Source organism: Lithobates pipiens, unplaced genomic scaffold (assembly GCF_037356315.1).
Source record: "Lithobates pipiens isolate NorthernLeopardFrog02 unplaced genomic scaffold, aLitPip1_a1.2 Scaffold_8, whole genome shotgun sequence".
Taxonomy (NCBI): domain Eukaryota; kingdom Metazoa; phylum Chordata; class Amphibia; order Anura; family Ranidae; genus Lithobates; species Lithobates pipiens.
This window is the reverse complement of record NW_027507903.1, coordinates 471,206,632-471,220,039: the sequence shown is the minus strand read 5'-3', so window position 1 is coordinate 471,220,039 and position 13,408 is coordinate 471,206,632. Positions and strand designations below refer to the sequence as shown.

At 46.9% G+C, this 13,408-nt stretch overlaps 1 protein-coding gene across 1 annotated transcript in view; it reads left to right on the top strand.

Annotated features, from left to right (window-relative positions):
- The window catches only part of PLCZ1 (phospholipase C zeta 1), a 73,404-nt gene extending 60,296 nt beyond the window's left edge, over nucleotides 1–13,108 (top strand). The window contains exons 10-14 of the mRNA XM_077468641.1: nucleotides 9,837–9,953; nucleotides 10,257–10,426; nucleotides 10,737–10,869; nucleotides 12,046–12,186; nucleotides 12,970–13,108. Coding sequence (XP_077324767.1) covers nucleotides 9,837–9,953; nucleotides 10,257–10,426; nucleotides 10,737–10,869; nucleotides 12,046–12,186; nucleotides 12,970–13,052 — 644 coding nt within the window. The 3' untranslated portion in view covers nucleotides 13,053–13,108. The remainder of the gene's footprint in view (nucleotides 1–9,836; nucleotides 9,954–10,256; nucleotides 10,427–10,736; nucleotides 10,870–12,045; nucleotides 12,187–12,969) is intronic.
- The last annotated feature ends 300 nt before the right edge of the window (nucleotides 13,109–13,408 follow it).

Here is a 13,408-nt window from a genome sequence, read left to right as displayed (position 1 = left end):
CTGGGTATCTCAGAGTATGGCGTTGCAGAGTATTGCGTTGCAGAGCATTGCAGGATATTGGAGGGTGTTGCAGAGCATTGCAGAGTGTTGCACGGTATTGGCGGGTGTTGCAGAGAATTGCAGAGTGTTGCAGGGTATTGGTGGGTGTTGCAGAGCATTGCAGAGTGTTGCAGAGCATTGCAGAGTGTTGCAGGGTATTGGCGGGTGTTGCAGAGCGTTGCAGGGTATTGCAGAGTATTGCAGGGTAATGCAGAGTATTGCAGAGTATTGCAGGGTATTGCAGAGTATTGCAGGGTATTGCAGGGTATTGCAGAGTATTGCAGGGTATTGCAGGGTATTGCAGGGTATTGCAGGGTAATGCAGAGTAATGCAGAGTAATGGCAGGGTATTGCAGAGTAATGGCAGGGTAATGCAGAGTATTGCAGTGTAATGCAGACTATTGCAGAGTATTGCAGAGTATTGCAGGGTATTGCAGGGTATTGCAGAGTAATGCAGAGTAATGCAGAGTAATGCAGAGTATTGCAGGGTATTGCAGAGTAATGCAGAGTAATGGCAGGGTATTGCAGAGTATTTGCAGGGAATTGAGGGGTTAATTTTCGGTGAGCAGCGATGTGGGCACTGCAGATGCAGCCCACATCGCTGCTGACACCGATCTCTTCCCCCTCCGCTGTTCCGATCGGTACAGAGAGGGGGAGGGAGGAACCGGCGTCATAACATGACGCCGGTTTGTTTACAAGTGATCACTCCGTCATTTGACGGAGCGATCACGTGGTAAACGGCCGCGACGAGCGGCCGTTTACCGTGATCCGTGATGCGCCGGGTCCTGTGGACCCGGCGGTCACGGATGCTCTCGAGTGCGCGCCCCAGGGGGCGCGCGAGAGCGGAATTCTGGGAGGACGTCATATGACGGCCTCCCACAGTTAAGAAACCGCCCTGAAGCCGTCATTCGGCTATAGGGCGGTTATTAAGTGGTTAAAAGCTAACTGCTACCTTATTGCAGCTCGGCGCTCACGTGAGCGGTCACCGGCTGCTTTTCTCCTCTCTCTCTTTTCCCTCGAGGCAGCAAAGCGAGCAGGTCTGAGAATACCACGCTGATGTCAGAGAGGAGGAGAGAGGCGGACGTGCCTGGTCACATGAGAACCGCTATGAGAGGTATACAGCGGCGCCAGCCTTTTGCACAGGGGATTGTAACACTCGGACGGACGCGGGTCTGAAAGGCAGGGAAGATCGTGTGTGCCGTTAGCAGACCAACTAATCGATAATGAAAATCGTTGACAGCGATTTTCATTATCGATTTTATTGATTAATCGTTTCAGCCCTACTCTAATCTTCCCTCATAGCTGAGCTCCTCCATGCCTCTTATCAGTTTGGTTACCCTTCTCTGCACTTTCTTCAGTTTCCCCGATATCCTTTTTTGAGAACTGATGCCCAAAACTGAACTGCATATTTCAGATGAGGTCTTACTAATGATTTGTACAGGGGCAAAATGATCTCTCTCTCTGGAGTCCATACCTCACTTAATACAAGAAATGACTTGTATTGCATGCTATTATTAAGCTTATGATCTACCAAATGTGTGTACAGATAGCCGCGCTTATGGAAAAACAGAAAAAGGAACGCTACGTCACTTCCGGTCTTTCGGGTTCGTGGAGCGCAGCTGGAACGCACGTCACTCGCCCTCGATACCTCCTGTCATAGCCGGATATTTTTTCCATACTACCACTACGGCGCATTATATATAGATTTTTATTTATTTATTTATTTTTATTATTTATATATATTATCTTTAACATATATACTTTTTATCCACTTTTGAAAAGCGATTTTTTGGGACAATACATCTATAGATTAGGACTATTAGTTCCCACTTTACCCGGGATGTAGATGATAGTAACCACCTAGCCTCTACATACATTTTTTAAAGTGGATACTGTACTAGTGTGGCTACATATATTGGTCCTTTCTCTAGCTTCTGCCAAGCAGGTTTATGATATAAGTTATCCTGTGAGGCATATGTATCTTGTCTTCCATAACTTAGTATGTTTTTAACTTTAATTTTATTTTAATCCTTGATTGATTTTTTATATAATAGCTTTTTTTGCTGATATGGCATTTTGTCAATAAACATTGGCTTAAGACCAACCTTTTGCAGTTTTCCTAAAAAAATGTTTTTTTTTTTTTTTTTACTTTTTTGCGCACTTTATGAATTTTCCCTCTAGCACTACATATCCCTTAACAAGTCCTTTTAAGGGTTTGGGAATATGTGGTAGAAGTTTTTTTACAAATTTTATGGTGACTGACATATTACACTATGAGAGTCGATTTTTTTCCCCTCTGTGGAACGACCGTGTTCGCCATAGATCGTTTTCTGATAAAAGGAACATCACTGTGTGGAAAAAAGAAGTATCGGCAGAGTGTCGAGTATACAGCTGGCAGGTGGAATCAAGGCGCACAGTGGTGGAGATATATGCCTACAACCCCCTTGGGGGAATGTGGATCTGGTGAGTGGGGACCTAAAAGGGGGAACGAGCACAGAAGTCACCAAATATATATGATCACGAATGTCACCTTCTTCTCCTCTCTTGAGCTGGGATCCTGAATGCTGTTGAATATTATAAGTTACCAGCAGAACTTTATTTACTGTGGACTAGCTTTATACACAAAAAAAAAAAAATTCTATTTTTTTCATTTTTTTATTTATTTATTTTTTTTGTTTTCATCTTTCTCATTTTTTTTCATTTTTTCTATTTTTTTCATTTTTTCATGCGTTTTTTGATGTTTTCACAGGTTTCACAAATTTGATGGTTGATGATTATTGAACTTATAATTTATGAAATTTGATTATCTGTTTTGCAATTTTTACACATGATATATGTTTTTTGTATTGGTTTAATTTATCTTATGTGGGGTTTCTAGATTGGGAGCCGTAGGGTCTATTTGCACAAGTATTATTATTACGTGTATTATTGTTGTATTTTATATTCTTGTACTACTTAGCACTATTTTTGCACCTTATAACCTTTCACGTAGCTTTTCATTGGAGCACTTTATGCATTATACTGGTTCATAATTTGCATATGCACCTTATCAGTCTGTAACCTTTGCACATTTGCGCTTAATTTATGATAGCATCACACGATTAGGGTCTGAGATATCCCCTGTGTATACAAACGAGAAGGATTGTGTGTAGGGGGGAATACCTCTGGGCCCTTTATACAGAGCAAGGAACGCTGTGTATAAATATAGATTTATCTTATTATCTACCTTTCATTTATTCATTAATTTTTTTACCCCTTTGTAACTTTTTTACCTCTTTTTATTCTTTGTCTCACTTATCATAGCCTCTGGTCTATGGTTCACCTTTCCTCACCTTCTAAAGCCCCATACACACTATCAGTTTTTCTGCTGAGTTTTTCCTTCAGGTTTACCAAAACCATGTAGTAGAAGGGCCTGCCTGATTGCATACAAATTGAAACTCCTAAGGTTTGACCTCATATTATATGGTTTTGGTAAATCTGAAGGAAAAACTCAGCAGAAAAACTGATAGTGTATATGGGGCTTAAGGGTCACTATATTATCTCAGTGCGTGCTACTGGCACTACTAGTGCATATATATAGGTGGCATGGGACTGCACATTTATTGATCTCATCTATCTCATAAGGATATGATCTACCAAAACCCCCAGGTCCTTCTCCACTACGGATTCCCCCAGTTGTACTTCCCCTAGTATGTATGATGCATGCATATTCTTAGCCCCCAAGTGCATAACTTTACATTTATCAGTATTAAACCTCATCTGCCACATAGTTGCAAAATTAGACAGTGCATTACGATCGGCTTGTAAAATGGAGACATCCTGTAAGGACCTTATTCCACTGCAGCTTGGTGCAGGGGCGCCGGGCAGACTGACCCATTGGTCACTCGGCCACGGACCGAGGGCCCATGCCGCTAGGGGGCAAGTGAGAGCCTCTGATAGTTAATAACTCTCACAGCACGCTGCTCCTTGCCGGCTCCTCCTTGCCTCCCGTCCACCCCAGGTGCTTGTACATGACATCACCGGGGATGGACAAGAGGAGAGGAGGGACCTGCAGGGAGCAGCACGCTGTGAGAGTTATTTAAGCATTGGGTGAGGCGATGTGTGAGGTACCATGGCTGCCATCGCGGGGGGAGGTGCAGGGGCGGGAGCGGGCGGCAGTCAGTACAGATGTAGGGGGCCTGGGCCCCAATAGGACCGCAGGAGGCCCTGTGATATTCTACCGGTCCTTCCGTGTCCTCTCCCCTCCACAGTGTCCTCCACCTGCGCCTTCCACCACAGTGTCCCCCTGTATCTTCCACCCCCCCACGGTGTCCCCCTGTATCCTCCACCCCCCCCCCCACGGTGTCCCTCTGTGTCCTCCTGTATTCTCCACCACCCCACGGTGTCCCCTTGTATCTTCCACCCACCCCATGGTGTCCCCCTGTGTCCTCCTGTATCCTCCACCCACCCCACAGTGTCCCCCTGTATCTTCCACCCCCCCACAGAGTCCCCCTGTATCCTCCACCCCCCCTCGTTGTCCCCCTGTGTCCTCCTGTATCCTCCACCCCCCCACTGTGTCCCCCTGTATCTTCCACCCCCCCATGGTGTCCCCCTGGTATCCTCCACCCTCCCACGGTGTCCCTCTGTGTCCTCCTGTATCCTCCACCCACCCCAAGGTGTCCCCCTGTATCTTCCACCCCCCAATGTGACCCCCTGTATCCTCTACCCACTCTATGGTGTCCCCCTGTATCCTCCACCCCCCCCCCACGGTGTCCCCCTGTGTCCTCCTGTATCCTCCACCCACCCCATGGTGTCCCCCTGTGTCCTCCACCCCCCCCCCCCCACACGGCATCCCCTTGTATCCTCCACCCACCTTACGGTGTTCCCCTGTATCCTCCACCCCCCCACGGTGTCCCCCTGTGTCCTCCACCCCCCCCACGGTGTAGCCCTGTATCCTCCACCCACCCCACAGTGTCCCCCTGTGTCCTCCTGTATCCTCCACCCACCCATGGTGTCCCCCTGTGTCCTCCTGTATCCTCCACCCACCCCACGGTGTCCCCCTGTGTCCTCCACCTCTCCATGGCGTCCCCCGGTGTCCTCCTGTATCCTCAACCCACCCCACGGTGTCCCCCTGTATCCCCCACCCCCCCACAGTGTCCCCATGTGTCCTCCTGTATCCTCCACCTACCCCACGGTGTCCCCCGGTATCCTCCACCCCCCACAGTTTCCCCCTGTGTCCTCCTGAATCCTCCACCCCCCCACAGTGCCCCTTGTATCCTCCACCCCCCCACGGTGTCCCCCTGTATCTTCCACCCCCCCACAGAGTCCCCCTGTATCCTCCACCCCCCCTCGTTGTCCCCCTGTGTCCTCCTGTATCCTCCACCCCCCCACTGTGTCCCCCTGTATCTTCCACCCCCCCATGGTGTCCCCCTGTATCGTCCACCCTCCCACGGTGTCCCTCTGTGTCCTCCTGTATCCTCCACCAACCCCAAGGTGTCCCCCTGTATCTTCCACCCCCCAATGTGACCCCCTGTATCCTCTACCCACTCTATGGTGTCCCCCTGTATCCTCCACCCCCCCCACGGTGTCCCCCTGTGTCCTCCTGTATCCTCCACCCACCCCATGGTGTCCCCCTGTGTCCTCCACCCCCCCCCCCCCCACACGGCATCCCCTTGTATCCTCCACCCACCTTACGGTGTTCCCCTGTATCCTCCACCCCCCCACGGTGTCCCCCTGTGTCCTCCACCCCCCCACGGTGTAGCCCTGTATCCTCCACCCACCCCACAGTGTCCCCCTGTGTCCTCCTGTATCCTCCACCCACCCATGGTGTCCCCCTGTGTCCTCCTGTATCCTCCACCCACCCCACGGTGTCCCCCTGTGTCCTCCACCTCTCCATGGCGTCCCCCGGTGTCCCCCTGTATCCTCCCCTCACCCCACGGTGTCCTCCTGTATCCTCAACCCACCCCACGGTGTCCCCCTGTATCCCCCACCCCCCCACAGTGTCCCCATGTGTCCTCCTGTATCCTCCACCTACCCCACGGTGTCCCCCGGTATCCTCCACCCCCCACAGTTTCCCCCTGTGTCCTCCTGAATCCTCCACCCCCCCACAGTGCCCCTTGTATCCTCCACCCCCCCACGGTGTCCCCCTGTATCCTCCACCCACCCCACGGCGTCCCCCTGTATCCTCCACCCACCCACGGCGTCCCGCTGTGTCCTCCACCCACCCATGGTGTCCCCCTGTGTCCTCCACCCACCCAAATTGTCCTCCTGTGTCCTCCACCCACCCACAGTGTCCCCCTATGTCCTCCACCCACCCACAGTGGCCCAGTGTCCTCCAACCCCCCACAGTGTCCCCCTGTATCCTCCGCCCACCCAAATTGTCCCCCTGTGTCCTCCACCCACCCACAGTGTCTCCGTGTCCTCCACCCCCCCACCGCATCCCCCTGTGTCCTCCACCATGTCCCCCTGTGTCCTCCACCCACCCACCCACAGTGTCCCCCTGTGCCTTACACCCCCCACAGTGTCCTCCACCCCCCACAGTGTCCCCCTGTGTCTTCCCCCCCCCACAGTGTCTGCCTGTGTCCTCCACCCCCCACAGTGTCCGCTTGTGTCCTCCACCCCCCCACAGTGTCCGCTTGTGTTCTCCGCCCCCCCACAGTGTCCGTCTGTGTCCTCAACCCCCCCACAGTGTCCCCCTGTGTCCTTACACCCACCCACGGTGTCCCCCTGTGTCCTCCACCCACCAACGGTGTCCCCCTGTATCCTCCACCCACCAACGGTGTCCCCCTGTGTCCTCCACCAACCCACAGTGTCCGCCTGTGCCTTCTCCCCCCATGGCTGCCCTGAGAGACACTGTGCTGTGTCTAGAGGATCACAGTGCTCTGCTGTGTGCCCTGTGTTTTGGTTTGTGCCCTGCTATTTTCCCTACTGCGTGTCCCATGGCCTGTGATGTGCCCTGCTGTGTACCCCCCTGGATGTGCTCTACTGTGTGCCACATGTCCTGTGATGTGTCCTTTGCCCTGCTATGTGCCCCATGCCCTGCTGTGTACCACCTGATGTGACCTACTGTGTGCCCTGTCATGTGCTCTACTGTGTGCCCCATGCCCTGTGATGTGCTGTGTACTCCCTGATGTGCCCTACTGTGTGCCCCATGCCCTGTGATGTACCCTGTGACCCATGCTGGTCCCTACTGTGTGCCCTATGCCCTGTGATGTGCCCTGTGACCCATGCTGTTCCCTACTGTGTGCCCCATGCCCTGTGATGTGCCCTGCTGTATACCGCCTAATGTGCCCTGTGACCCATGCTGTTCCCTACTGTGTGCCCCATGCCCTGTGCTTTACTGTGTACCCCCTGATGTACCTTACTGTGTGCGCCATGCCCTGTGATGTGCCCTGCTGTGTACCGCCAAAGGTGCCATTTCCAATGATGTGCCCTACAATGTGCCCTGTGATGTGCTGCATGCCCTGCTGTGTACCTCTTGATATGCCCTGTCCTGTACCCCATGATGTCCCTACTGTGTGCCCCATGCCCTGCTGTGTACCTCCTGATGTTCCCTGTGCCCCCTGTGATGCACCATGCTGTGCTCAAAAATGTGCCCTGCTGTTTACAGCATAAATCCTGCTGTGTGCCCCGTGATGTGCCCTGCTGTGTACCACCTGATGTGCCCTGTCGTGTGTCCTGTGTTGTGCCCCATGCCCTGTGATGTTTTCAGCGCCCTGCTGTGTACCTCCTGATGTGCCCTTTGCCCCATGATGTGCCTTCTTGTGTGCCCTACTGTGTGACCCATGCACTGTGTTGTTCCCTGCTGTGTACCCCTTGATGTGCCCTGCTGTGCGCCCCATGCCCTGTGATGTGCCTGTGCCTTGCTGTGTGCCTTATGATTAATGTAGGTGGGGCTTTGTGTAGGTGTGGCTTGCGTGTGGGTGGGGACACAGGGGGCCCCATGATCTTCTATTGCCCGGGGTCCCCATGATTTGTCAGTCCGCCCCTGGCTTGGTGTCATCTGCAAAGACAGAAATTGTACTTTTAATCCCAGATCCAATATCATTTATAAAAATACTAAAAAGTAAGGGTCCCAGCACTGAACCTAGGGGGTACACCACTGATAACCTTAGACCATTCAGAGTAAGAATCATCAACCACTACTCTCTGAATTCTGTCTTTTAGCCAGTTTTCTATCCATTTACAAACTGATATTTCCAAGCCTGTAGACTTTACCTTACACATTAGGCGTGTATGGGGAACTGTGTCATCCGCTTTTGCAAAATCCAGGTATACCACGTCCACAGCCACCCCTCTGTCCAAGGTTTTACTTACCTCTTCATAAAAAGAAATCAAATTTGTTTGACAACTTCTGTCTTTCATGAATCCATGCTGTCTGTTGCTTAAAATATTTTTTCCAGCGAGAACTCATCTATGTGTTCTTTTATTAAACTCTCCAATATCTTCCCGACTATAGAAGTAAAATTAACAGGTCTATAGTTACTTGGTAAAGACTTTGTTCCCTTTTTAAATAGAGGCACCACACTGGCCCTATGCCAATCTGGGGTACCGATCCCGTCATTAATGAGTCCCTAAAAATTAGAAACAATGGCTGTGAAATGACAGAGCTCAATTCTTTTAGGATCCGTGGGAGGATGCCATATGGTCCAGGTGCTTTATCGACCTTTATTCTGTCTAAATATTTCTGGACCATATCACTTTTGAGCCATTATGTATCATTTGGAGCTGTGTCACTACCATTCCCATTATGGACTTGAGCTCCCCCCTGCTCCTTTGTATACACAGAACTGAAGAAAGTATTTAATAAATTTGCCTTTTCTTTGTCACCAACTCTAGATTATTTTGTAAAGGGCCTACATGCTCAGACCTGACCTTTTTACTATTAATATATTTGAAGAATTTTTTGAGTTTGTCCTACTATCTTTTGCAATCTGTCGTTCCTTTTTACATTTTTGCGTACTTGATTTCCTTTTTACATATTGTTAAATTCTTTGTAACATTTAAACGACAATAATGATTCTACATTATTATATTTTTTAAAAGCTCTTTTTTTATTGTTTATAGCTGTTTTAACTTTGGCCGTGAGCCACATAGGTTTTATTTTTAGCCTTTTAAACTTATTGCCCATGGGCATATACTTTGCAGAGAGTTCACAAACAGTCTTTTTGAAGAAAGGATGTGTCATTGTGTACATGTAGAAGAAAAAAGTCCCCCAAAAAACACCTAAAAGCAGAGTAGAATCGCCTGATATTCCAAATATGACCAGTACTCTATACAGTGAATGGGGCTCATATATATATATATATATATATATATATATATATATATATATATATATATATATATATATATATGTTACTCACAATATATAGAAAACACTCCCCCAGTGCAGGGCAAACAGAGATGGGCAGTTGGCTGATAAAGAATTTCAAACATTTCACACTTTTGCTAAAGCTAGCCATACAGTAGTAACATTTGCTCAAATTTTTTCATTTTAAGAATTTTCATTGGATTTTCTAATCATTAGTGGAGTCAAACTGATGTTTTTTTTCTAATGTTTAACAGAGTATTTGATTTTTGTTTAGGAAAATCAATTTGTTCCAAAATCAAATGTTAAAAGCAAATTAAACTTTGAAATACTTTTTAAAAACATTAAAATCATCAAATGTTCTGAGAATTTTCGTCTGAATATTTGTGAAAAAATCATTTAGTGTATAGACAGTTTAGGTAGACTAAGTGTACCCCCTTTATGAGATGTAGTGTTCGTGTCTATTGTCGCTTTCACCAATAATAACACAAACTCCATTTCTTACCCAGCTCAGGACTTTGTCTATCATAACAAGAATTTTCTAACCAGAATCTATCCCAAGGCATCTCGAATTGACTCCTCTAACCTCCAGCCTCAGAAATTCTGGAATGTTGGCTGTCAGATGGGTGAGTGTCACATATATATGTTTTTATGGGGCTGAAAGTGTATTTGTATGGGGGGATAGATAATGTATAGATTTTCCTATCAGCCAACTGAATATGCAGAAGAGGTCAGATGTTGGGGATATCCTCAATGTCTGCAGATTATCTGAATGTCATCATCTCCTCCTCTATAAAACTCACTATAATAATTTATCACACATTAGGATGATATCAAACTTGCATATTTCTGATCTCTCGCCCCCCCTCCCCCCATGCTCTCCCTTTCCTTCCCTTTCTCTCCCCTCTCTCCTTCTGTTTACCCCTCAGTTGCATTGAATATGCAGAGTCCAGGAGTCCCAATGGATCTGCAGGATGGAAAGTTCCAGGATAATGGTGGATGCGGATATGTTCTAAAGCCAGATTTCCTATGTGATTCAGATTTCACATTTGATCCAAACAATCTGCTAACTCGCAAGCCATTTTCCCTGCAGATTAAGGTGATACACCCTTCTTTCCCATAATGTTATAGGTCAGCAATATAATTTGGTTACCAATGGACTTTAGTCATTAGAGCTCCTGGTCACCAAAGGTGAGCAGTGCTCCTTGGTTGCCTGTGATCTCTTGTGATCTAGTCTCAGACTCTCATCAATAGCACTTTCTGGTCACCTGTGGTCTCTGGTCACCGATGATCTTCAGTAAGCAGCACTTTCCGGTCTGCAGAGGTCTTAGGTCATCAGTGCTCTCTGGTTGCCTTTGGTCTCTTGTTAGCAATGGTTTGTGATCATTTAGTCCTTTAAATTTTCCCAGGTGATCAGTGGGTTTCTTCTTCCTCCAAGCAAATTATCTAAAACCAACACAGCCAACCCAGTTGTGACTTTGGAGATCTATGGAGTACTACCTGACCAATGCAGCAGAAAGACCCGGGTCGCAAAAAATAATGGTTAGTTGTTGTTAATGTTCTTACTAATTAATTGCAGACTCTATAAAATGGGATATTAGAGGGTAAAGCCTCTTACACATGATGAGCAAACCAACGAAAAATTCAGCGCGATCGTATGATAATCTAAAGGTTAGTACACAACTTTTGTCCGAAATCCTCAGAAGGGACAAACATGAAAATTTTTCTCCTACAATACCAGATCTTACAATGTTCGTTTAATTACACCGTTTTTGTCTGAAAATACAATACAAATACATTACATCACTTCCAATTTTTTTTCTGCAGTATGAGAATCTTCGTACTTTAGTAGCCTATTCTCTTGCGATATGGAGACTAGCATGCAAAAAAAAAAAAACTGACATCATTCGTTAGTTATCTCATTGTGTGTACTAGGCTTTAGAGATTACTGTGCAGAGACAAAGGTAACTGGCTCTCTATACAGTTCTCTACAACATTTCAGAGCTATACAATTGTATAATTATATGACTGCAGGGGGACAACAGAGTGTAAGCTCTCCTGGTGGAGAGACTGGTATGAATGGCTTAAGCCCCGTACACATGATCGGAAATCCTGCCAGAAAAAGTGTGATGAGAGCTTTTGGTCGGAAATTCCGACCGTGTGTATGCTCCATCGGACTTTGGCTGGCGGAATTTCCGCCAGCAAAAGACTGAGAGCAGTTTCTCTATTTTTACGACGGAAAAAGTTCTGATCAGAAATTCCAATCGTCTGTAGCAATTCTGACGTGCAAAATACCTACGCACGCTCGGAAACAATTTGATGCATGCTCGGAAGCATTAAACTTAATTTTCTCGGCTCATCGTAGTGTTGTACGTCACCGCCTTCTTGACAGTCAAAAGTTCAGAGAACTTTTGTGTGACCGTGTGTATGTAAGCCAAGCTTGAGCGGAATTCCGTCGGAAAAAAACATCCAAGATTATTCAGTTGAAAACTCACATCTTGTGTCTACGCAGCATTAGTGTATATGGCAGAGCTATATAAAATTATAATAAAAACAATGTATGACTGTTTTGACTGTAAGCTCTTCCCGTGTAAATACTGATACAACTGGCTCAGTGTTCTCTGTACAGCACTACAGAATATGTCAGAGCTATATTAATGTTTAATAATATTGGTAATATACTGTATGTGCACTGATATGCTATTTATGCCTCTGAAGCCTTTAACCCTCAGTGGAACACGGTTTTCACCTTCCATATCAATGTTCCGGAGTTGGCGATGATTCGATTCTGCGTGGAGGAACGCATTGGGAATGAATTTTTGGGCCAGTACACTCTGCCTCTGACCTGCATTAGTAAAGGTAACACTCAACTAATACACATCATACTTATTATTCCTGTGCACACAGCAAGCTTATTTCACATTCAGCAGTAATGAGTAAGAGCATTGAGGATTAAATCCATCTAATGACTTGAATATCCAGAGATGGCTGTTTATACTGATTTCAAACTAATCTGATAAACAGAAATATGATCTGATTTTGGAATTGCATTGGTCTGCTGGTCTGAATATGGAGAAATGTCCACAGTAATTAACAATAACTCTGAAAAGTTTTCCTAAGGCCCCTTTCACACTGAGGCGCTTTGCAGGCGCTAGAGTGCTAAAAATAGTGCCTGCAAAGCGCCATCAAACAGCCGCTGCTGTCTCTCCAGTGTGAAAGCCCGAGGGCTTTCACACTGGAGCAGTGCGCTTGCAGGACGCTGAAAAATGTCCTGCAAGCCGCATTTTTGGAGAGCTGTAGGAGCGATGTATTTACCGCTCCTAAAGCGCTCCTTCCCATTGAAAACAACGGGGCAGCGCTCCAAACCCGCCTGCAAAGCGCCGCTGCAACAGCGATTTGCGGGCGGTTTTAACCCTTTTTCGGCTACTAGCAGGGGTTAAAACTGCCCCGCTAGCGGCCGAAAAGCTCAGCTAAAATGACGCTAAATATGGCACCGCTTTACCGCCAGCTCCTCAGTGTGAAAGTAGCCTAACTCCTAAATACTGTAATATCTCTCAGGACTCTGTCATTACATATCCTTTTTTGCAGGATTTGTCATTCTTAACTTAATGATGAGACTGAAGGTGAAAATTTTCATTTCAGGATACCGTCACATCACACTGCTGAACAGATATGGTCAGAGTCTCCTGCCCGCCTCGCTTTTTGTCCACATCTGGTATGAGTGATCTTCATATAAAAAAATTCAATACCTGATTGCGACATGATTGCTGCTTTGAAAACTTTTCTCCAATAAATAATAAACTTAATCCAATGTTTACTTAGTTGTATTCCAGTGATTGTGAACTGGTAAATAGTAAATTTTGGAGGTAAGTCTCCCAGGCTTCCACAACAGCCCCCTGTGGTCTGATGGGGATCCCTCTCATTGTGTAACAGGTTGCAAGGATTTTGGTGCACTGCATTGCAAAAAAATGCAGCATGACCTATTCTTTTTTTTAGGTGCATCACAGCCTATTCCTTTAGAATACAGATGATACTGGAAAAATTTGAATATTGTGCAAAAGTTAATTTATTTCACTAATGC